General features: G+C 41.4%; 1 protein-coding gene across 11 annotated transcripts in view; it reads left to right on the forward strand.

The window, feature by feature from the left end:
• The window catches only part of DMD (dystrophin), a 2,108,520-nt gene that overhangs the window by 390,936 nt on the left and 1,692,512 nt on the right, over positions 1-25,072 (forward strand). For all 11 annotated transcript variants that reach the window (XM_075916549.1, XM_075916586.1, XM_075916651.1 and 8 more), the window contains one exon: positions 21,911-21,972. In XM_075916549.1, coding sequence (XP_075772664.1) covers positions 21,911-21,972 — 62 coding nt within the window. Of the gene's footprint in view, positions 1-21,910; positions 21,973-25,072 lie in introns of those variants that run through there.

Genomic DNA, 25,072 nt, shown 5'->3' on the forward strand with positions numbered 1-25,072 from the left:
TGGTACATCAGCAGACTCCCCAGTTACCCTTCTGTAAAGTGGATGAAGGCAAGGAGACAGGATTTGAACCCTTTGCCTTTAGTTGCTTGTTTCATTATTTTTCTACCAGCATTCTAAGTTTCTGCAGTCTGAAAGTTCAATTTTTATTGTTATAGAATTATCTACATGGTATACTATATGACCACAGTTATGGACATTAACACTTTCTCAGCTGCAACCAATGTCTGACTTAATACACAGTGGAGGGACCACTACAGAGCTCCTAACCTCTATTGACCACAATGACATTTTAAAAATATTTATCTCAGCAATCCTCAGTGATTTTGTGGCACTACCAGTCATTCCACATCTTCAGTCTGAGTTCCACAATATAAAGCATTAAAAGGCTATCTATTGAGATAACACTGTACAAAATTAAGTATCAGAATATAAATCTGTCAAATTGTTTTACAGTAAAGAAATTCAGTCTCTTTTAAACCAGTCTTAAATCACTAACCTCATCCTAACTTATCTGCACACAACTATGTACCACATATCATCCTTATCCCTGAGAAAACATTGCATATTTACTTGTGTATGTGGTCCAACCTATCTTTATACATGGTAGATAAATGGACATATTTCATTTTGGTCCTCCAATTGTGCCAGAGATCAAATCTGGCATTTCACATAGTACCCTTACAGAACCTTAAATTATAGACAGAGTTGGCAGTGTAGACCATTCACTCCTGTTTGTTTTAAACTTGCTGCCTATTTCTTTGGTTGACACATGGTTCTCGTGTAATAAGAATGGGAAAATACTATTCCCTCATTCTCTTTCTCCACACCTTTTATGATTTTGTAGGCTTTCTATCATAGCTTCTGATATGGTCAATAGAGAAGTTCTATGGGTAATTCTACATAAACTTGGGCTGCCCCAAAAATTCATATAAATAATTGTATTTTTTCTCTGACTACATGACAATGCAAGTGCTTCCAATAGTGATTCTTCTGTTGCATTTGCAATTTTGATTAGAATGAAGGAAGACTGCATGCTTGCTGAAATTCTGTTCAATTTGTCTGTGTCGCCAGCCATGCCACAATGTACTTGAATCAGGGGATAAAAATCCACTTCCAACCTGATGGCTCCCTCTGAGTATGTCTACACTGCCACCCTAGTTCGAACTAGGGTGGCTAATGTAGTCATTCAAACTTGCACATGAAGCCCGGGATTTAAATATCCCAGGCTTCATTTGCATGTTCCTGGTCGCTGCCATTTTTAAATGCCCGGTAGTTCGAACTACCTGCCCGCGGCTACATGCGGCACGGGCTATGTAGTTCGAATTAAAGCTCCTAATTCGAACTACCATTACTCCTCCTGCAATGAGGGAGGCATAAGGTAGCGGTCAACAAAGGCTTCTGTTTAAATCCCGGCTTCATTGACTATGTCGGGTAGTCTAATTTACATGCCTCTGGTGACAGAGGCATGTAGTCTAGACATACCCTTAAAGATTAACAAAACACGTAGATGGTATCATGAGCTTTCATGGGCAAAACCCACTTCTTCAGATGACTGGAGTATAATGAGTCCAGATCCAAGGATAAATAAGGGAAGGAGGGCGGAGATGTGGAAGGAAGTGGGAGGGGAAGGGAGGAAGAAAAAGAGAGAGAGGTATGGTCCTTAGAGTGCTGCAAGATTGATTGTAGTTTAAGTTTTATCTACTCACTGTCTTTTTCTTCCCCCCTTCCCTTAGTGCCAGCTTCCTGTTTCCAGAGCCCCACTGCACACAATCTCCTCCCAATGCCAGCCCCCAGTCCCTAATGTTAGCCCCATCCCCATAGCCCCTCAGTGCCAGCCCTGCCCCCATAGTCCCCTCACTACTAGCCCCACCTCCAAAGCCCTCCAGTGCCAGCTCCCCAGCTAGATGCCCCAGAACTCCCCAGTTTCAGCTCCCGATCCCTTAAGACATCCCACAATTCAGCAGCCTGAGGGACGGGCAGAGAGCTGGGATGGGGAAGGAGGCTGCTTGAAGTGACTCACATGGAGACTTGGGCAAAAAGTGGCAGGTCCCAGCGCATGGGGAGAGGTTGCACAGGAATCAACAGCTCAGCATTTGCGCAGCGCAGCCCCCAACGGCTGGGCTGCGTGGGAGAATTGCGCCACCAGACTCTAGGCCTAGGTCGGAACCAGCAGCTCCTGGGTCTTCCCTGCTGGCCAGGGCAAGGAACCAGTGGGATGTCCAGTAGATAGGGAGGCCCCTGTCACCCCTTCATTGTGTAGCCTGGTGGGACGGGATCAGCGCTTGGTACATGCAGGGCTGGTGAAACGGCTCTAGACTCCTCCTCAGTGCTGGAGGTTTGTCCTGTGGCAGCTCTTTGTGCACACGAGACTCGGGCTGTCTGCATGCCACATCGCACTCTGCCCTGGCCCACCTGCTGACCTGACCCCTTCACCTCATTTACCCTCAACTCCGGGTCTGGACCTGGCCTGGGCCATTGGAGCAGCCACCGCCGGACATGCAGCTCACAGCTCCAGCCCTGGGGAAGGGCTGAAGCTAGGAACAGGGTTGTGCGGTGGCTGCCAGCTTCTACTGGGGTGGGGCAGACACCCACCATCTGGCCCCACCCCTGAGCAGCTGAGCAATCAGGTGGGCCTCAAATTCTTGGTGAGCGCCACGTAGGCACATGTTAGAGAGAACACTGCTGTGCTCCCCAGCGTGGCCTGGCAGTATGCTGTGGGCTGGCAATTGGGAACCACTGTCCAAAAGCGTTCCTTCAGTGCCTCAGTCATCCAGTGGCCCCACTGGTTGTTTGAGAGGCATTTCTTTGCTTCCAGCCTACTTCAGAAATGCTGTTTGGCTTGAGTCTTTGCTAATTATTCTTAAAATAGTTTTTTGTCAGCCTCATTATACGAGGCATGCCAAAATTCATAATTTTCTATTTTCCTTCATAAGAGTTCACTTCCAGTTAAAGATCCTTTCCCCCCCTTTAACCACTTTTTACTCTGCTGGCTAGCCATATTGAGTTTTTGGTTTTGTTTTTTTTGTCCTCTTACTTTTTTTATTTGTCTTCTAAATATATAGTTTGCATCTACCTTATGGTTTTTTAATAAGTTTCCATGTAGCTTGCTGGCATTTCACTCTTGTGACTTTTCTGCTTAATTTCTGTTTAAATAGTCACCTAATAATTTGTTCTCCTTTTTGAAGTTAATGCTACTGTGGTGGGTGTCTCTAGTATTTCCACCTATACCGTTATTAAATTTAGCTAAACTCTTTGGTAATAGCAAACAGTGTAACTAAAGTTCACTTCTTAAGTGAAACACAGGACTTTATCTAAGACTAAATCAAGAATCACCTCTCCCCTTGTGGGTTCCAGGACTAGCTGCTCCAAAATGCAGTCATTAGTGGTTCTAGAAATTCTCTGCACACTGTATTTTACTTTTTAAGCATCCATTTCTTTCTCTTCCAAAGAAGGGAAGAGAATTGGAAAAACATAGTTTAAACATACTGTTTATGCATATTTAACTTGGCAACTTTCAAAATCGTGTACATGATCAGGGGTCCTAGAAAAGAAGACCTAGAAAACAGAGCAATTAGATTTTAATTTAGTTGGTTTGTTTCGTCTCAGTAGAGAACCATTCTTTGGGGCTAAATTTTATAAAGAATGATTAATGTAAATGGAGTCTAATGAGGCTCAGGGTAATTGAGTCTGGAATCAGTCACCTTTTATCAGGGTTGTTATAATGAGGGTTGAACATGTATTTTTGTTGTAAGAGGGAGATAGTGTGTGTCTGTGTGAAATACACAATTACAGGCATATACTCCACTCATAAATAACAAAATTTCTGCTGATACATCTCAGTTCTGGCTCATATTAATTAGCTGAGAAACTAATTGGGTCATGCAAAATAAAAAGTAGACAGTAGTCAGTCAAGCAGATTAAAACTGCCTCTTCTATAATTGGTTTATATAGGGGCATGAGAAATAAAGTAATTTGGAAAATTACTGATTCACATTGTTTGCCACAGGCTTGCACTCAGTAAATATTTGTAAAAAACTTCTGTCCACATAAAATAAAACATATTTAGTTGCAATGATAAATGTAGTGAAAATCTTCTCTAAATTTTCTTGCCTGACCTCTGCCTATGTGCTTAAAATGTATGTGGTAGGCTGTGAAGATTGAGTAGAAGTCTTTGCTTGCCCCTTATTTCTTCTAAATATGGGACCTGTCAAAGAACCCAGTTGGATACAAGTGTGATATAGAGTAGCTGAGTCTGCTATGTCTCTCCAGGTGGTAGTAGGGCAGTGATTTCATTGTTAATGCAGCTTGCAACTTGGAGTGTAAGGTACAATAGAATGGCATCAGTGGAGCAGTGATGTTATGTAATCTACTTCGGCTAAAAAGGCTTAGAGGAGTAGCCATGTTAGTCTGTAACTGAAAAAAACTTAAACAATGAGTGGTTCTGCAGCACCTTAGAGACTAACAAAAAATGTAGATGGTACCATGAGCTTTCATGGGCACAACACACTTCTTGAGATATTCTTCTCGGTCCCACTAGAAACAGGGTATGTCTACACTACAAAGTTAGTTCGAACTAAGGGACGTTAGTTCGAACTAACTTTCATAGGCGCTACACTAGCACTCCGTTAGTTCGAATATAATTCGCTTAGTTTGAACTAGGTAATCCTCATTCCACGAGGATTAAGCCTAGTTCGAACTTACTAGTTCGAATTAAAGGCTGTGTAGACCCTTAATTCGAACTAGTGGGAGGCTAGCCCTCCCCAGGTTTCCTTGGTGGCCACTCTGGCCAACACCAGGGAAACTCGTCTGCCCCCCTCCCGGCCCCGAACCCCTTAAAGGGGCACGGGCTGGCTACAGTGCCTGTGCCAGGTGCAAGCCTGCCAGCACCCAGCCAGAAGACCCTGCACCTGGCATGGATCGAGCCACCCACCCGATGCCCCCCAGCCCTCCCCCTCTTCCCGGGACCAGGCTGGCGGCTCCCAGGAGCTTGCCCGGGACCGCAAGAGGCGGGCACCCGCCTGGGCTAGTGCAGACATCGTGGACCTTGTCCACGATCTCCGCACTAGGCACAGGAAAGTGGCCGGCTAGGGCAGGAGAGCTGCCAGCCTGGCCACCCAGGAGCAGGTGTGCATGAAAATCAAGGGGGTCCACTGAGACCCCCGACCCTGAACCCTGAGCTTACAATGGCCGTCCTGGGTCAGACCAAAGGTCCATCTAGCCCAGTAGCCTGTCTGCCGACAGCGGCCAACCCTAGGGACCCTGGAGGTGATGGACCGAAGACAGTGACCAAGCCATTTGTCTTGTGCCATCCCTCTCCAGCCTTCCACAAACCATGGCCAGGGACACCACTCCTACCCCCTGGCTAATACCACTCCATGGACCCAACCTCCATGACTTGATCTCACTTCCCTTTAAACTCTGTTCTAGTTCTAGCCTTCACAGCCTCCTGCAGCAAGGAGTTCCACAGGTTGACTCTTTGCTTTGTGAAGAACAACTTTCTGTTACTAGTTTGAAGCCTGCTACCCATTCCTTTCCTTTGGTGTCCTCTAGTCCTTCTTTATGGGAACTAATGAAGAACTTTTCTGTATGCACCCTCTCCACCCAACTCCTGCTTTTAGAGACCTCTATCCTGTCCCCCCTCCGTCTCCTCTTTTCTAAGATGAAACGTCCCAGTCTCTTTAGCCTCTCTTCATATGAGACCTGTTCCCAACCCCTGATCATTTTAGTTGCCCTCCCCTCTCCCAGCCTCTCTCTTCCCCTTTCACACCTCCTTTTCCCAGTCTCTCCCAGTTTTGTGCAATAAAGGCAGATTCCATTTTTGAACACAATTGTCCTTTATTTTGTACATCAAGAAAAGGGGCTAGGGAAGGGTAAGTGGAAGGAGGTGTGGGAGGAATGGGGCACGAGCCCCGATGGGGAGGACTGGGCTGGCTCTGCGGGCTTTTGGGGTGGAACCTCTCCTCCAGCCCCCCAATTGCCCCCTCTCCCCAGATGGCAGCCTGCGGCAAGTGCAGCTGGTCTGATGGCCGAGTGCTGTGATGTGCCCAGTGTGGGCACTCCAGGCACTCCAAGCCAGGACTGCTTTGCAAGCGGGTCACCCCTGAGAACTGTCTGTCCGGGGTGGGGGTCGGGACCCTTTAAGCGCAGCCCTCAGCTAGCCTGAGACAGCAGCTCCACGCTCTAAGTCCTCCTCTGATGCCCTGCCGGCACTGCTTCCGGCCATCCTTAAGCCTGGTTCAGGGTCCACTTAATGTGGACATGCTAGTTCGAATTAGCAAAACGCTAATGCGAACTAGTTTTTTAGTCTAGATCCGTTAGTTCGAATTATCTTAGTTCGAATTAACTAATTCGAACTAAGTTAGTTCGAATTAACATTGTAGTGTAGACGTACCCACAGTTAAAAAGTGGGAATATTTTCCATCAATGTCCCCATTTTTGTTAGAAAATTAATATATTTAAAATCTTGTCACCGGCTCTAGTTTCTCTTCTGCTTACAGATATGGTTAGCCACTACCTTCCTCTCTGAAATCAGATTCATATCTGGAGGGAGCTGAACAGAGGAATAACAGAGACCTCCTTTCCCCTTGTTTCCCTGGCGCAGTCAAATCAGATATGACAAGATGGCCTTAGTGCGCTTAGAATACTTGAGTGCTTAGACATGGGCCTGAGGAGGTTTATATCCAGTACAGACAGGTCACAAATGTTCTCCATTCCTTCACAGTTTTAAAGATCTCTAAATCTGACATGAGCAGGACTTGACTCCTTGAAATGGCAGGAGAATTGGTTCTGTGTGTGCATAGAATATATGCTACATTCTTTCCCAGGACTCAACTGACTGAACTCAAAAGTAGTCTTTATGCTAAAGAATGTTTTCTATCATCTGCACACAACTTATCCAGAAAAAGTCAGTTCTCTATCACAAATAATTGATTCGAATTGAATTAGATGCTGCAGTGTTCATCATAAAAATAATTTTGCATTAGTTTAATTAAAATTAAACTACAAACTTTGCAATATAATTATACATGGTTACAATGATCCATGTTTATAAATAGAAATTTGAAGTGATAGTACAATTTTAAAAGTGTCCCATGCCTTAGCTTTTGAAGTAATCTTTAGATCTATCAATTTTCTAAAAAAATGTAGATTGGATTTTATAAAGCTCATTAACTAGTCTCATCTCCTGCATAACACAGGCCATAGAACTTCCCTGAATTAATTCCTGTTTGAACTAAAGTATAAGTTTTAGAAAAGCATCCAACCTTAATTTAAAAATTGTCTATGATAATCTACCAGACTCTTTGGTAACTGTTCCTTTGGTTAATTATCCTCATAGCTTATAGATTTCACACGCAGAAATGTATTTAATAGAAGGATCAAGAAAAATGTTTTTAAAATAATTGAAACTAACTAATAGATTTACTTATGAACCCGAAGTACATGTCACCACTTCTCACAGAGCTAGTGGTGTAAATTTGGGAAGGATATATTGTGTTAGTCATTCATGACAGAGGTTAACTCCTTGATCTCAAGGCAAATCTCAATATCATGATATTTGTGGAACAGTTGTGGTACCTCCCTACTCATGTGAACAGGAAAGATCACTACAATTTGCATGAAAAATCAATTCATCAAAAGAAAAATATTTCAAGATGAATCATTGAGATAACTTACTTGACAAAATGAAGTTACCATAATCAATAACTTCATAAATTGTCTTTCACTGTTGACTAAATTTGCTAACCTTTTCCATATTATCTAGAGGTACATCTACACTTGCTCCCTAGTTCAAACTAGGGATGCAAATGTAGGCAACCAAAATTGCTAATGAAGTGGGGATTTAAATATCCCATGCTTCATTAGCATGATCTCACTGGCACGTTACTCTACTCAACAGCTCAAAAAATGAAGAGTAACATTAGTTCGAACCAAGGGGTTTGGTTCAAATTAATGTGTCCTGGTGTGCACTTTCACTTCCAAAACAGCTGTTCAGCAGAGTAATGTGCCAGCGAGATCATGCTAATGAAGCGTGGGATATTTAAATCCCTGCTTCATTAGCAATTTCGGTTGCCTACATTTGCATCCCTAGTTCGAACTAGGGAGCAAGTGTAGATGTATCCACGGATCAGTTCTCAATCTGATTCTAAATCCCTGGGGAAGCATCCTTTAGATGTTTTAGAACTGGCTTCATTTCTGCACACTTATTTTATTGTGCTGTAGTTAATGTATGTTAGGCCATCTTTATCAATATCCTTTCAGAGATAGGCAGTTCAGCTGCTGATAACATGATTTCCTTAATGTCCACTTGACTACTTAGTGAACAGATAAATAGTCAATGACTGGTTCATTCATTTGATATTCTAGAATACTTAGTGACTATACTGGAACAGCTGGTAGTGACAAGCCTTGGAATTTGTTAAGTTTTTGCTGAGTGTTATAGTTTTCACTGCCATGATACAGAATGGAGTGAAAGAAGGTTTTATAACTTCATAAGCAGCTAGGAGGTGTCAATTACAGTGTTTTGAAAATAAAAATATTAACTTCAATACTTTTCAGAGTATTACTATGCAATTCTTGGTACGCCACTGTAACCCATGCCTGACTGGTATGATGGCCTGTCCCACTCCAGTAGCACTTAGACTATCTACAAATGGAATCTGCTACAGCCTTAGTTAACAGCTACATAGCTTTTAAGTTGTGCAGTAAATACTCATGCATTTAGCTCCAGAGGTCTATGTTTGATGCCCCACTTCCCTCCCCGACCAGTGAGCAGGGTCTGTTGGAATTACAAGTGGGGGCTCATCCAGGATGTCAGTTGGGAAGTCTCTGAAGCTTTGAATTCACTTCTTCAGCTAAGGGGAAATATGTAATCCGTATGTGCTTGGAGTGGTGCTCTTTGCCCCTCTAGCGGCAGCTAGATCATTTAGAAGGTAATGAATCTGCTACAGCCTTAGTTAACATTCATGTAGCTGTTAAATCATACAGTGAAGCCTCATGCAGTTAGATCCAGAGGTCCAAGTTTGATCCCACTTGCCAACAACCACGGTCTGTCAGCATTACACTACTGTATGCATACAGTGACAAAACATAGGTGCTAGAGGGATGCTGTGAATGCCATGTGTAAACTGGCAATTAGACACCCAAATGTCTGCATGCAAAGGGTAAGCACAAAAGCTGCTTAACACTTAGGACATCAAACTCATGGACATATCCTTTGAGTCCCTTGCAACTAGGCTTCTTGGCTTTTTTATCTGAAAATGAGTCAGGCAGCCTTTATTTTCCATGGGGAACACCTGACCTGCCTTTGACCATCTTCTGATCTATCCTTTCTCAAATAGCAAACCTTCTCCTCTCCACAACAACTAATCCATTGTCACAATTTATTTGCTTCACTTCCCAAGTTGTTTATTTTTAGGTTAAAAAAGATTTAGCCAGCTAGTTGCCTGGAACAGCAAACATGAGTTCTTTGGAGGAGGCAATCTGCCTTAAAGAATGATTAATATTTGATTATAATGTTTTACATGTTTGCAGTGTCATGCTTCTCATAAATTCTAATCTGTTTCCTTGATGAAGTTTCTTCTTCCATTGGAAACACATGCTGATTTCTTTTAGAGATCAACTATGAGTGCTGATCTGCTGGCACTGACTTACTTATGGAAATCGGCAATGAAGTACAGAAGCTATATGGACTTTCAAAGCGAATTTCTGTAAGAAAACAAAATCTCAGTCATGTTTTGGATTCAGAGAATGTAACTTCCCTTTAATTGGTCCAGTTGTATTATTCTTTGTTGAAAAAAGTTCTCAGTATATTCAAGCGTATTTTAATTAAGCTGTATTTAAAACACAAATGATTAATGACCAAGCTGCTTTTTATGTTCATTTTACAAAATATATTGAATAATTTCTTCAAATTTGAAAGCATTCTAGATAACATTTATATAAAACTAGGGCTGTCAATTGATCTGTGTTAACACCTGCAATTAATGCAGGACAGGATTAACACGTTAAAAAAATTAATGCGTTAATCGCAGGCATTAATGCTACACTGCCCCTTTGAATGGCACTTCAAAGTGGAGCCGGGAGTGCTGATCCCCAGCTCCACATTGCAAAGCCCCTTTGAAGTGCTGCTCCAGTGCTTCAAAAGAGCTTTACAAGAGCAGAGCTGGGGATCAGCTGGAGTCCCCAGCTGATCCCAGTCTTCTAATGCACTACCCCTTGGAAACACTGCCATGGCTCTTCCAAGGGACAGCGCTGCATGGAGCCTGGGGTCAGCTGGGGACTGCAGCTCATCCTGAGCTCCATGCCATGCTAGCCCATTGAAACGCCGCCATGGGATTTCAAAGGGGAGGTGCAAGTGATTAATCGCGCGATTAAATGTTTAAATCGCTTGATAGCCGTATAATAAAACCAATATGCACTTAAATGAAATCAGACCTAAATATGCACTGGCATACTATAGGAGTACCAATTTTCTAAGTACGCAAATCCAAACACCCTTTCCCAGCCCCTTACCTGCCCCCACTCACTCCATTTTCCTTCCCTGTGTTACTTCCTCTCTATCACCCTCTCTCACTCATACATTTTCACTGGATTGGAGAAATGAGTTACCACTTTAGCAACAGCATCTGTTAAAATTTTGAAAGTAGATATAGAAAGAAAGCTGTTTGTTCATTAAAAATGAAATGTCAAGTTTCTTCTATAGCAGTTATCACAGTAAACATCTTGTCTACATAGGACAGTTAATCCAGGTTAAGATAGGATACAAATTTTAAATACTGCTTAATTCCCTGTGTGAGAGTTAACTAGGAATACTTAATCAGGGTTGACCCTCTGTGATCTGGGACTTTCTGGTCCGGTAACATCCGTGGTCCAGCCCCAGCCAGACTGGGAGGTCAGCCAGTCTGGCAGCCTGCAGGGCCAGTGGCCTAATGGCAGGGAGCCCAGCTAGTGAGCTTGAAACTGGAGTGGGGCTGATGACCGGGGTCATGGAGTCTCTCTGGCCGGAGCAGGTCTGGGGACAGAGAGCCCTGCCATCCAGGAGAGTAAAGCCCCACCAGCCTATGTAGAGCTGGGAGTTAGTGTCCTGCCAGCCAGGAGAGCTGGGCCAGCTGTCAAGGATCCCCACTGGCCAGAGCAGAGATGTGGACCCAGATTGGCACCCTAGCAGCTGACCAAGGGCAGCACATTTGCTTGGCTGGTGACCAAGAGGTGAGTCTCAGGAAAGCCCCAGCCCTGACCTCCCCTGGTCTGGCAAACTCCCTTGTTCGTGACCTCTAAGGTCACAAGGGTGCTGTACCAAGGAGATCCAACTTGTAGCTATTCTGGAATAATTGTCCAAGGAGATGATCTTAGCAATGATCTTCTCCAGGGGTTCTTTAACTTCATTGCATCGCACCTCCTTTCTGAAAACAAAGTTATTACTCTACCCCAGGACGGGGAACCAAAGCCTGAGTCTGCCTGAGCCCTGCCTCCTGGACAGATGGACGAAAACCTGAGCCCCACTATGCTGGGCAGGTAGGAGCAAAGCTCAACCCGAGGGCTTCAGTCCAGGCAGGAAGTCTGTAACCTGAGTCCTGACACCAAGGGCTGAAACGCTTGGGTTTCAGTTTTGGCCTTGGGTGATGGAGCTTAGGCTTTGGCACTAGCAAGTCTAAACCAGTCCTGGTGACCCCATTAAAATGGAGTCCCGACCCATAGTTTGAGAACTGCCGATCTACTAATTTTTCCTCTCTTATTCTTGTTTGAATGTTACTACTAGAAATGGCTCCAATATGCTATAGAGAAAAATATCCCTGAAATTTGGGGAGATTTAGACTTGGAACCTCAATTTGGATTTTAATTTTGCAGGTATCCCATCTAGTTGTTATGGTACTGATTCACATCTTGGTAGCAGTTATGCACCATGAATTTTTGATTGCTTAGAAGATATTGTGAAGTGATTAGTGAAAACAGAATCTTTGTCACTCCACAAATGATATTTCAAGGAAAAGGAAACTTCATATAATTTAGGGCTAGTCTACACATATCACTTCACTGGTTAAAAGAAAGATGTCATTGAAAATCAATTTAGTTAAATCAGTGTAATTGTGTGTGGACACAAATTTAACACTGGCAATTCAAAATATGACTGTTAGTTTACAGGCACAAATTCAGTGAATTAAAATTAATAAAAAATGATAGACGTATGTCCATCCTTAGGTTTGCCCTGGTTTAAATAAATCTGTTTTCAAACAAGTTTAAATTAAACTAATATGACTTCAGAGTTATGTTAAGTCATAGCTAGAAGGCACCTTTATACTCAATGTGCGGCATGGCTCCAGCCCTCTTGTACAAAAACTTAATACACTGATTACACCATCTAAAGTTGATACTACTATAACATTTTATATTGTTGCTCCATTTACTGATTAAGGTTTCTATGGCTGGTTACAATTGCACACAAAGTATACTTCTCTATCCCTCTTTTTCTCCAAATAACATGTTTTTGGTTAGAGGAGAAACCCATGAGGTTTTATAAACTGTGGGAAGGATTTAAAATGCAGGGGAAGTAAGCAAGGAATTTTCAACAAGAAACAGGGTTTATAATAAACCTAAAATATCAAATGAATGAACCACAGGAATTTTCCCCTTTACCTATCTATTTTCCCCTCCAATACTTTCTAGTACCTAATTCCTGTGGATCAAGGAGGAAAGCTAAGTGGAGATTAATCCTTTGATCATATGTCAACCTGTATCTTCTCCCATATTCCTAGGGATCCTAGAAAGAAAAAAAAAAAACTAAAAACACAGAAACAAACAAACAAAAACCTGCTGACATTTGGTTTGCCCAAGAATGATTTAATTACATATCTTGACAGTGCTGAACCTCTTCTAGATCCTGAGCTTTGACGTATATAATCTATGCCCTCCCTCAATAGATTCATCTAATGATTTTGCAAGAGGAAAGCCACGTAGTTATGATGATTTAAATCATATGTTCAGGTGGGGATCCCAGTGCTGATGTGTGAGATGGAATGCAGGACAAATATGCAAATAAAAACTATTACAAATTATCACAGGGTACTCACTCACCACTGGTGGCCCCTCCTCCTGGATGTTCTGGGGATAAGTTCTTTTCCAGATCCACATCTCCTTCGGTGGTTTCTCCAACCCATCATACTCTCTTATTCCATGGACCCTGGATTCCAGAAACTGCAGTTTCTTCCTCATGATTAAGCCAGGTCACTAGGTGGTTTCCCCATATAGGATACTGAGTTTCACTGGCCCCCTAGGCCAGATAATGCCACTCCAGCAGTGGCTAGTAGAGTAACCCAGACTAGCCCACTACTTCAGGGACTAGCTCAGGAACCCTACAGTACTCAGCCACAGTCTCTTCAATCTGCAACCTCGCTGCTCTTCCCTGTAGGGCTGCTTCCTACCCACTTCCCATAGGCTCCCTTCCCTACCCCCTTTTTTCTTCTGTGTACATGCTTCCTTCCAGGCCAGGCTCCCAGGGTCCTCCTTTTTCCTTGCATCTCCTCTCTGATTTGGTTGTAGACTTCCTTTCTGCTGCCAACTTCCTGGATTTCTATTATCCCAGCCCACACCTGCTCAGTTGAGCTTCATCCTCCAAGCAGAGGTTTATGGCTTCAGCCTAAGGATCTCTTATGTAGCTTATCACAGTAATTGACCTTTTCCTCAGCTTCCTTAACTCGTTTGGCAATGGTGTGAGGTGTCTACCCCATCACACAGTTAATTATAAAAATGCACATTACACAACATACCAGTCTTTCTTGGAAAGACTGCAAGTTGTTTGCTGTATAATACCTTGTATAAATAATTATCTCCAAGATATTTGCTCTCTTTCTAAATAGGTAATTGTGCTTGCTGACAGTTTACTAGTTTCTTGGGTCACCTTGACGAATAGTAATCGAAGCTCATCTGTTCAAATATTATTCATAGTAGTGAATTGATAGGGTTTTTTTTTTTAAGTAACCAAGAATGGAAAAGGAACATTTCTCAAAAGCTGTAGTGACTGTCAGAATAGCAATATCCATAGCAGAAAAGTGACTCAAGTGAGCCAAAGCTTCAATAATGGGATTAGATATAGCCTCATTTCCTTCCCAAGTGTCTCCTGCATTGCTGGCACTAAGTAGAGGCCTAGGCATGAATCCAGGTCCCTGCTAAATCTGCTTACCTTCTAAAAATAGTCTCCAAAGTTAACACCCCCTGGATATGAATGAGGGAATTGTGTGTGTGTGTGTGGCTTTTGTTTCGTTCATCTGGACATATCTGTGGGATTTTTCAGATGTTTCCTCCAGCGTGGACCAAACTCAGGCAGTTTTACTACTCCAGCAGTTAGCATTAGGCAATCAAGTGGTGGTTTTTTTTTTTAAAAAAAGTCTTTCCCCTTTCTGTTCTGCTTCTACACCTTCCAGAAATGGAACTGTGTATGCTGGAAACTGTATGGATTAAAAATCTTACCATGCAACCATCCTGTGTAAAATTCTCCACACAGCACTGATTTGCATTCTACTCATGATTCAAGTGTTTTCCTTACAACTATTAAGGCTAGAAACTTTTTTTGAAAATTACAACATAGAATCTGTAGTTACCACTCATTTTTCCTGCCCTGGATCTGCCACTGTGTTTGTTCTTTCAAGAAGGGCAATATGTCTGCTAAATAATCTTTAATAATGTGTCTGTCTCTTTAAAGCCTGTGAGGCAATCCAGAGACACAATCATTGCCTTGTTCCAAGGTTTTCCCCAAAAACTGAGTAAATGATTCCTGTGAGACATGGAATGAGACTGTTGAGAAGAAGAAGTGGTCTTGAGGTACTGGTTTGTGAAGTAAAACAACCTGTTTGCTCTGTTTAGGGTCAAAGGCCAGTGTTTCTGTGGTAGGATGGGCTGGAATAAACTCAGGAAGAGTTTGCTGAAAATTATAGTTCTTGGTAACCATTCTTAGTGCTGGTTGAGCATGGCAAGTTGAGAGAAACCTGATCTGAGCTCAGCTTTGGAAAGAGCTTAGAAGGATGGCACAAGTTACTTAGGACTCTTTATGCACTTAAAACACTATACCAGCACAGCTGCATCATTGTAGTATTTCAGTGTAGTACTTCAATGAGCTATTGTCCCTTTGGCCTACACAGCAGCGGATATAGGGCAGGGCGAGCGGGGCGGCTGCCCCAGGCCCCGCGCTGCAATAGGCCCCATGAAGGGCCCAAATGGCCGCTTGAGCTGCTTGTTCCCGCACGGCAGCCCAGCTGAGCAGCGCAGAATTCAGCTGAGTGCCATGGCGGGAGGTGAAGGGGGGCAGGGCGGTGATGTACACGGCCAGGGGGTGGGAGGCAAAGGGCGTGACACAGGCTCCAGGTCCCGCCTCCTGGCTGTGTACATCACTGCCACTTCCCCCTTCACCTTCCGCCGTGGCACTCTGCTGAGTTCTGCGCCACTCAGCCGGGACGCCGCACGGGGCCCAAACAGACATTTGGGCTCCATGAGTGAGAGGCAGGAGGAGGAGGGAGAGAAGAGAAAGAGACAGTGAGGCAGGAGGGGGAGGAGACAAATACAAATGAAAATTTTTAATTATTAATGCAGAATTTTGTTTAAGAATGACTTAAAATAAAAATTATCCAGCTAAATTAAGTTTCTATCAAATTTACCCAATTCACATTTAATATGAAAATAGCCTTTAATTTGCGCATTTGACACTTTTTTTCTATTTTTTCTCCAAATGGGGGGCCCGCAAAATTGTGCTGCCCTGGGCCCCGCAAAACTCTCATCCGCCCCTGGGCCTACATACTTCACCTCTTCATCAACCTACTGCTGACTACATGGAGAATTAGTTCAACTGTGTTGTTCAAGTGTGTGGATTTTTCATGCCTCTGACCAACATAGTTAAGCCAACCTAATTATCTAATGTAGACCAAGCCTCTTGTGTTAGTTCACTCTTCTTGAGAAGATGAGGGGTAGGACAGGACAGAGTGTATATCATACCTGAATGTGGAGAGCCTGTGTTAATTTTGCTGTTGCAATCTGAGCCTTGAAACACCAAGCAGTATCTTAAGAGACAGAATGGTAAGTTATTCAGATTACTGCAGAAAGAAAAGTTAAGTAGAGGAAGTTTTGATTGGTTTGTCCAGGAGAGTGGCTTTTTTGTTTTGTTTTTGGTTTGGTCTTCAATAATATTGATATATTGCTGTACCATTTCACAGTGGTGAAATAGTTCAGACTTGGGTTGTATAAGCAAACCATTAGGAAATCTTACAGTTCTCATTCACAATCACTAATGTGTCCATTAAAGCATGTTGTTTAAAAGTATTTCCTTTGTATCAGAGTTTTTTATTTACCTTATTGTACCCTCTCGAAATAGGCTGTGTAATTTTCTTTGAAAAGTAATTTTCTTTCATTTTCTTGCTGTATTTTATTTTAAATTAGATTTCCTTTAGAAAAGATAGATTTGGTTTGATTAAATGATAATTGTATAACCTTTTCTATCTTGAGGAAACTATAAAGAACTTCTATTGGGGTAACAGATTGCAAATGTGAAATTTCATTAAGCAGCTATGAAAATGATCTAAAAGCATTCGTCATACGTAGTAACATCCTCAGCCCTACTGAGGGCTGATCGCATGATCCTAAATATTCTTTGCTGGACCATTTGTGCCTCTATCAGCATGGTCACCTGATTAACTTTTAGAACTGTCCCTTCCACTTATGATTAGCTCTATTAGTACTGTATTTCCTTTTATTTCCTAGTCAAAATTTCACATGAATCCTGCCCTGGAAAAATACTACTTTCAAATCTAATGCTCAATTTAGCAAACTCAGGATGTGGAGATACAGTCTGTATTTTGCTGCTTGTCTGAACCATGAACAATAGCTTATGGATGGAAAGGCTAAAAGGAAAAAAAAAAATAAAAGTAAGATCTGTGCACTGGTATGTTATATGTCTGAAAACAAGATAAATTTCAATCATCAAAGTACCTATTTCTCTCACTTTGTTAATTTACGTATATGAACCCCAGAATCTTCATCTTTATCAGAGTGCCTAAACTGCAATCGAATAACCATAACACCTCAAACTAAATGCCCAAGTGATATTTTTGCTTGGGAAAATAAATACAAATTTGCACATCATAATTACTTTGATAAATTTGATACATTTCCAGTGTTTCATTTTTAGATTCACCAAATGGTGAAGTTGAGAGCCACAGGAATTCTGGCTCATGGCTTTAAAGAGACGTGTGTAGTAGACACAGTATATTATCCAGGGACTTTTTTAAAAATTACATACCTGACCATTTGATTACTCTTGTTGTCTCACAGTAAAAACACCTGCAAGAGCATTCATCTGGCTGTCCCTGAAGTATCTATTATAAACATAGAATTTCTGAAGTGGCAGGTTGTGTTTTTGGCACATTTCTACTACATCCAGATAAATGTCATTTAGTTTCCACATCTTGTATTCAGTCCATCAGTCTGGATAAGGGGGAAAAGTGTGTCTTTGTGTGTTTCCCTACTTTATATAAGGAAATAGAATGTGCCGTATATTAGTACAAGATTGATTCTTCGTAGGTTAGAGAGGGAAACTGTCACAAACAAATTGCTGTATATAAACTTGTCAGAGCAAGCATCTGGAAATAATAGAGATGAAAAGAAAGTACTTGACTGATAGTTATATAAAGATGACAGTGGAAGAGAGTTGTGTATGGAAAAGTGCAAAAGTGGCATAACATTTGCTTGGACTGTGAGAAAGCCTAAGCCAAATGGTTGGATTTAACTCCCATATTACTCAGGAGACCGTAATCTTTACTAGCTCGATGGGCATTAATTAATCTGTGATTAGCTGTTCAATGGCATGCATGCTAATCGGTGGAAAAGTAACAGAGTTTCTGAATATGTGACACACTAGCCCAGCATGGGAAAGAAATTAAGCCTGGGCATAGATAATAGCTGTGCCTCCCTTCTTCTCCACACAATCACGCATACAAAAGCATCCTCTGTTTTAATAACATGCTTTAATGCTGCTCATTGGGATGGTTTTAAGAGGCATTTAAACAGAAGCAGTTATGTGTTTAGTGTTCATTTACTTTATCATTTTATGTGGAGCTGCTGTGGGAGTTTGTGATACAACATCAAATTAACTATATGCAAGATACCCAGGTCTACAATTCCTTTTTTATTTGTGCAAAGAGCATCATCTTCTGTATCTCTCAGGTGTCTGGGAGAGAGCAGCATTTGTATAAGTAGCTGCTGACGACATTCAACCCAGCAAAAAGGCAGGTAATGTTGATGGACGAAGGAAAGCATTTTGCACAACCTCAAAATCACCCACTATCAAAGGCATGTGCCCTATAATCAAGATGGATCCTCTGGACCCTTCCTTGTTGCCAGATGCACAAATAGCTAAAGATGCTACAAATGTCACTTTCAACCCATAGCTCTCTAGGGAAGAAAAAAGTGCCATTTAACACTAGAAAAGACAAAACTCCAAAAAATGTGCACTTGGGAACAATCCTGCATTGGTAAGAGAATAAACTGATTGATATAATACATCTTTTTCCAACTTTAATTTTTATGAAATTGTTCCAAGTACAGTGATGAGCAAAATCTAAAGTTTATTTGTTTGGTCTTGCAAAATGATGTTGATTACATTAGTTTGTCCCCCAAATCTTAACATTACCTTGTACTTAAATAGCCTGTGTTTTGAGCTTTGTTTAGTGACTGGCAAATTTCCAGTAGAGATGAATTGTAAGGGCTGGTTCTTTTCAGACACAATAGTAAAATGTTCTAACTTCATGAATACTTGTGGAAACATCAGTTTTCAGAGCTGGAAAACTTTCAAAGGGAAAATTGGTGGGTTTGTAATCACCTCTATTATAACAATAACATTTTGGCTAGCAAGCAGAAAGTAAACAAGAAATTGTTGTAAAAAGTTGAATTGTATTACAAAGCTTTGACATACAAGAAGTGTTTAGACTATTTTTCTCTCTTTGGAAACTCTATATTTTGAAATTTAAAGTACACACAGTAATTCCTCATTTAACACTATAGATGCATTTCTGAAAATGTTCGTGCTAAGTGAAAACACCCTATGCGGAGTCAATTTTCCCATTAAAAATAATGGAAAAGGTGAGAGTTGCGATTCAAGTGGTGGTGGCAAAGTTCATTTTTTGTTGGTGTTGGGTCATCAACGTCAACATTAGATAACTAGCACAACAAGGTATCTAGCAACACCAGTCATCGCGGTTTGTTAAAACACAAAGATAAACACGTGAATGAGCGGAGGAGCGCCATGACCACGCGTATTCAGCTGCTCATACGTATTACTACTGTTTTCACCAACTTCTAATGCTGTGTGAAGTAGTCCGCCACTTGATTATTTTCGTGTTATTTCGGGGACGGTCATGTTATTCAAAAACTCTTCCCTAAAAAAATCATGCTATTGTAAAAACGTGTTAAGCAGGCACATGTTAAACGAGTAATTACTGTATTTTGTTTAAAAAAGATGCTATGACTAGTTTTGCTTAAAAATAATAGAAAGTATTCTTCCAGACATCGCTTCTGTATCTTTTGAAAGTAGGTCATCCTGGGACTTAGAGAGGTGATTTTCTTTTACTGATTATTTTGATATTTTTGCTCATCAAATTCAGATTGATATGCGACAGATTGTATTGCATTGCATATGGTATAATAAGGTGATGAAAATGCTGCTATAAAAATAACGATAATTTACTGCATAGAATAGTCCTATACAAAAAATAATAAAAAGGTAAATATGAAGTAAAGCTGCTTTCTTAAAATAAATTCACATTGTTTTAATTTACTCAAGAGCCATAAAACTTAATAGATAGTATCCAATGGGCCCTAATGTCTTCACAATCTATTTTATTTCTTATTTTACTCATAGTTGTACATGCAGAATTCATTTTTTACTTTCTGACCATTTTTGATACAAAACAGATTTATCGTTCATGTTCATGCTTTATCAGTATACTTTATTGTTATAGGTGAAAAACATTCCTGTGAAAAGACACAATTAGTGGAAGTTATTCAAGCAGGGTTTCTGAAAACAAAAGATGCACTTTTATCATAAAACTTTGCTGAGGCTTGTCTCCTTGAAAGGGAAAAAAATTGAAATACATTATTAATGCTGTGAATTCCTCATGTAGTTCATCTGTAACTACCTTTCAGAGTCAACTGAATCCAATAAAATTATTACTTGCTTAGCATTTAAGATTGGAATTAATATTGTTTTTTTATTTTGAAATGTGGTGAATTTTACTGCTCACAAGAAGGGGAGAGAGATGGCATTTGCTGTAGCTTCATTTAACACAAGCCACAGTGCCACCCTCCCCATAAAACTCCTGTCTTTGCACTTCAGTTCTGATTTCAAATAATCCTGATATTCAAGCAATAATTCTTTATGTTGGATTCATGGAATGACATAGACAAGAATCACACAAAACAGGACAGCATGGAAAAGTTGCAATCTGCATTGGGGCGAGACTGTTCACATCGATGAAAACACGATTTTTCCAAGTATCCAAGTATTCAAGCAAAGAGACTCTCACGTGTTATAACTTACAGAACAGTCTCTGGTCATTTTCTGACATGGACAAATACTCATGAGATACTAGGTTGAATCCACTAATTTGTTTGTGTGACGACCTAACCTAGAGCATAACTCCGATATGCTGCTTTCCCTACATGTGTCCATGCTCAGTCATCATCACTACAGTTCTCATGTTTGTGGACAGAAAGCTATGTTGGAAGCTAGTAGTGAGATGCTAGCACCCACTCTTGTCTTTTTCTGCAAGGCAAAAGGGATTGAGTAGCCTGGAGCCCTAGATCTGCCTGGGAAGGATTCCCCTGGCACAAGCCTTGTAAGCTCAGCTAGAAAGCTGCCTTCCATGGAGTCCCATGCCTTGATGCATGGGGTCTGATGGGGAAGGATTAATGTTAGGAGAGGTTATATTGTGAGAAAGGGCTATAGGGTTTGCAGGGAATATTGCAGTCCATTCAGGCAGCCCAGGGAAGCTGCCATAATTTAGACAGCTCTAGCCTCCAGATCAGCCCAGGTTCAGGAGGCTGTAAGCCACCTTAAATTCCCATTGCCCTTCACCTTACAAACTCTGTGCTGTTTCCTAGGGATGCAGTACAGACTCCCGCTGATGATCCCTACTTAGATTGGTGATCAGACATTCACTTCTAATTGGCTCTAATGAGAAGAACATACTAGTTATGGATGCATTGTGCTGGCCAAACACTTTTCTGTGACTGGTAGGCCGTCGAAAATGTTTTATAGGAAGGCAAGGTCAAGAAGCACAAATCCCTTATTTGGTGTGTGTTGGCTCTCACTGACATGGAATGCTGTAGTACATATGTTTAGAAAGTGGCTCCCAGCAGTTTGCTAAACAGCCATGCTTTTCTAGATCACAAATGTACAGAATAGCAAGCACAATATGAGTAGGAATATTTAACCATTTTAAGAAGAGAGTTTTTGTTGTCCTGCAGTCCAAGTACTAAAATAACATCTCAACCCTCATTTAGATGGTCCATATTTATTTCTTTTAATGTGGCTGGCAGTCTATTTGACATTCTAAAATAATATTGGTTTTTAAGGATAACTTTGAACGAATTGAGACTCTGCCACAGAGCGTGGATGACAGGAGTATGTAGTCTGGATCCCCTACGTGAGGACTGCTGGCACAAACTAAAAGTTGCATAGTTCACATCACTCTGCACAGTGCAGACTGAGCCTTTATTTAATTATATAGCATCAAATATTATATACAACTTTCATAACTGGAAACAACCATTTATAGTAATATTAGGGATTTTTAAAATTTCCCTCTGGGGAAACCTAGATGATATTGTAATTCAGTTAAGCAGCAATAATAAATCCTTTATATTTATTTTACAGATGAAAGAGAAGATGTTCAAAAGAAAACATTCACAAAATGGGTAAATGCTCAGTTTGCTAAGGTAAGAGAATTTCCTGTTGTCTTTTATAAATCGAAGACTGTTTGGGAAATCTGATTGTATATGTACATAGGAGCTCAGTTCCCACAACTGAGCCCAAATTTTCAAGAGAGTTCAGCTGGAGATTGAGCAATTTTAAAAAAATGGCTCCTTCATTTGGTTGCCTAAATTGAAGTTGTTTTTTTTTTAAATGTCTATTAATATTGAACGATTTCTCTGTAATCTCTCTTCTTTTTCCACTGTTGTCACTGAAAGTTGGAAGGACACAGTTATCCTTATTTCTCCAATTCTTTTCTTCTGTATAATCAAATCGAATTTAAAGCTCAAAAGTTTATTGTGTGCATGTGAATAAATTTCAATTCAGGCTTCCTTCACACTACTGTTACCTCTCTAGACCTGACCTATTAGCCAGTATTCAGCATCTTGTGTGTTATTTCTGTTAGGTGAAGCAATTGATAATCTGAATCAGGTGTGTCTTTATTTCAGTCCAGTTTATTTACAAAGAGTGTACGCAAAATCTTGTTTCCTGAGCACAGTAGCAATCAAACAAGAGACTGTTTCTTTATTCCCCATTCCAAGCCTCTTTCCAGATTGTTGTTAACCCAAAGCATTGTCTGTATTAACTTTTTCTTCAGAGTCTCATTTCAAATACTCTGTGGGGCTTCCTTGCTGCCTTGTCTGTGTGCTTGTGTTTCTAAGGCTTTTTTCCTTCCCCCCCCCCCCCCCCCCCCCCCGTCTCGCATACAGCTCCATCAAAAACTAACCGCACACCCCTGTATTTTCATTCAGGCCTCAGTCAAAACTTATTGGGATGGCTGAATTTTGATCCCAGTCTTGTATAGGGTTTGTTTGGGGTGTGGCTTCTATTTTTTCAGTTATCTGTTGCATAGAGAAGCTTTCATGCATTTTATGTTTATTTTGAATGAAGGGCAGCTTTTACACCCACTGGCGTTAGTGAAGTTTTACCTAACCACCCAATACATAATGATACAATTAGTTACAAAACACAGTATACTCGTTCTAACAATAGATGAGTTAGAACCAAACCACATGATCCAAATGTTCTAGAGCAGTGTTATTGTTGTTGTTATTAATATTTTACTATTAACATTACCACCTTTTAGTTATTGGATCAGGTCCCCTAGCTCAGAGGCAGTAATTAATTCTTAAATTCATTAATCAGTAAATGAAGACAGAAAGCCACATATCACTATTATAAGTTATACAGGCTTCAAGAGCAAGTTATTCTCAGACTTCTGCCCCCTTTCTGACATACAACAGGAGCCTGCACAGGGAATCTGAAGATGTGAGACTTCAGAGGGACAAAAGATATCTAATTCATATTTATTCATGCAGCTTTGAAGTGGGATGCTTGTTATTTTCTATTAGGGATTTTGTCCAAGATGAAGTAATGCCAAAATACTGATGGATTTAAGAGTAGCAAACCTTAATGATCTATTGGCCAGATTCCTATAATATATAAAGTGTCATAGTTCCATTGATGTTGTCAGAATTATGCTGCTTTACATGAGCTGAGGATCTGGTTTTATATCTCTTGGCTCTGTAGTGATATAACAAACCAAAGGTTCATATAGCTTGATACACACCTGTCTCAGACATCAAGAGACAGATAAGACAGCACCTTCTGGCTCAGACAAAATTTTCCAATAAATGAAGTGTTAGCCACTTGCTTAACTACTGTACTCTGTAACAAATCATACAATGTGGTTAGCTATGCTTTTCAAAGTGATTAATCTGTTTTGTAAAGTAGTTGCTACTCTTTTTAGTATCTTTGTGGTTTTCTCTTTATTTTTTTTCCCTATGCCCGGTAACCTTTATCTTTAAGATAACTCTAATTGTTTGGGTAGCCTATTAAATTGAGACGAGCCTGCTGGAAGGAAAGAAACTGACCTTTTGAGATCAAGCAAGTTGGGAGCAGGAATGAAGCGTTGTCTTGTTCTTTGTCAGAGTCAAAGGAGCCATACGTATTTCTCCAAATTGTGACAAATGGGGACTGGCACAGCTATGATCAGATGGGTGCTAGACTTGTCTGGTGTTGAAGGGGATGTGGAAGTAACATCAATATATTTGAGGCCATGTGGATTTTTTACTGAGAAACTCAATTATTTTTACCTGCACAAATTGATACTTTATGTACAGCTAAAAGTAACATGACTTCTGTCCCCTATGGAAATGTAATGAGGCACATATTCCTAAGGACACATGTACATCAGACTCTATAAAACCCTGAGAGTCCAGTCCTGGATTCTGGGAAATGCACAAGCTAAGAGATTGGTGGGGGAGGGGAAGAGGCTCAGAACAGAGAGCATGTGGGCAGTGCAGGATTTGGGGCAAGGAGCTAAGCTTAGGGGCTACATGTGTGTAGTGATGAGTGTGGGGGTGCAAGAGTCAAGGTTGGAAGGTATGAGGAGGGGCTCAGGGATGGTGGCTGGAGGTATGGGGAGACTCAGAGCAGGTGGAGGTGGGGTGCAGAAGTCAGGGCAGGGGACTTGAGGCATGGGAGGCTTGAAGAAGGGTGTGTGTAGGCAGTGCAGAGAGCTAAGGGCAGGGGGCTGGGTGTGTGAAGTCAGGGGTTGGGGGCCTTGTAGCCCACATACCAGGTCCTTGTTGCTTTTCTTCTTCCTACTTTCTCTGACTCTCAGGGGTCAAGGGATGGTGCACTGTCTGCTGCATTATTCTCACTCCTGGCTGCCCAGGGGAGGGGCAGAAAGGAAGAATACAGCAAGCTCTGCACTTTCCCTCACTCCCTAGTCAGAGGAAGCAGGAAGAAGAAAAGCAACAAGAGCCCAGCAGGTGCAGCTGCAGCACTCCTCTCAAAAGGCATCAGGAAAGAGGAAACTCAAGGCTATGACAGTCCCAGATGGTATGGACACCCTCAGCCAACTATGTTAGCCTGTCTGGATGCCTGCTGCTGAGCACGGAAACTTGCAGGAAGCCCCAGGAGCCAGGCTGGCAGCACACCACCCCTCCCGTTGTAGCTGAGTGCTCCACTCCAGCTTCCGCACACCAACATACTTTCCCTTTGATAAAAGAGGGTCAAAAAAGAGAACCTGAAAGTGATATTGAACAGAGAACCCTGGAC

This window comes from Pelodiscus sinensis, chromosome 1 (assembly GCF_049634645.1).
Source record: "Pelodiscus sinensis isolate JC-2024 chromosome 1, ASM4963464v1, whole genome shotgun sequence".
NCBI classification, from domain to species: domain Eukaryota; kingdom Metazoa; phylum Chordata; order Testudines; family Trionychidae; genus Pelodiscus; species Pelodiscus sinensis.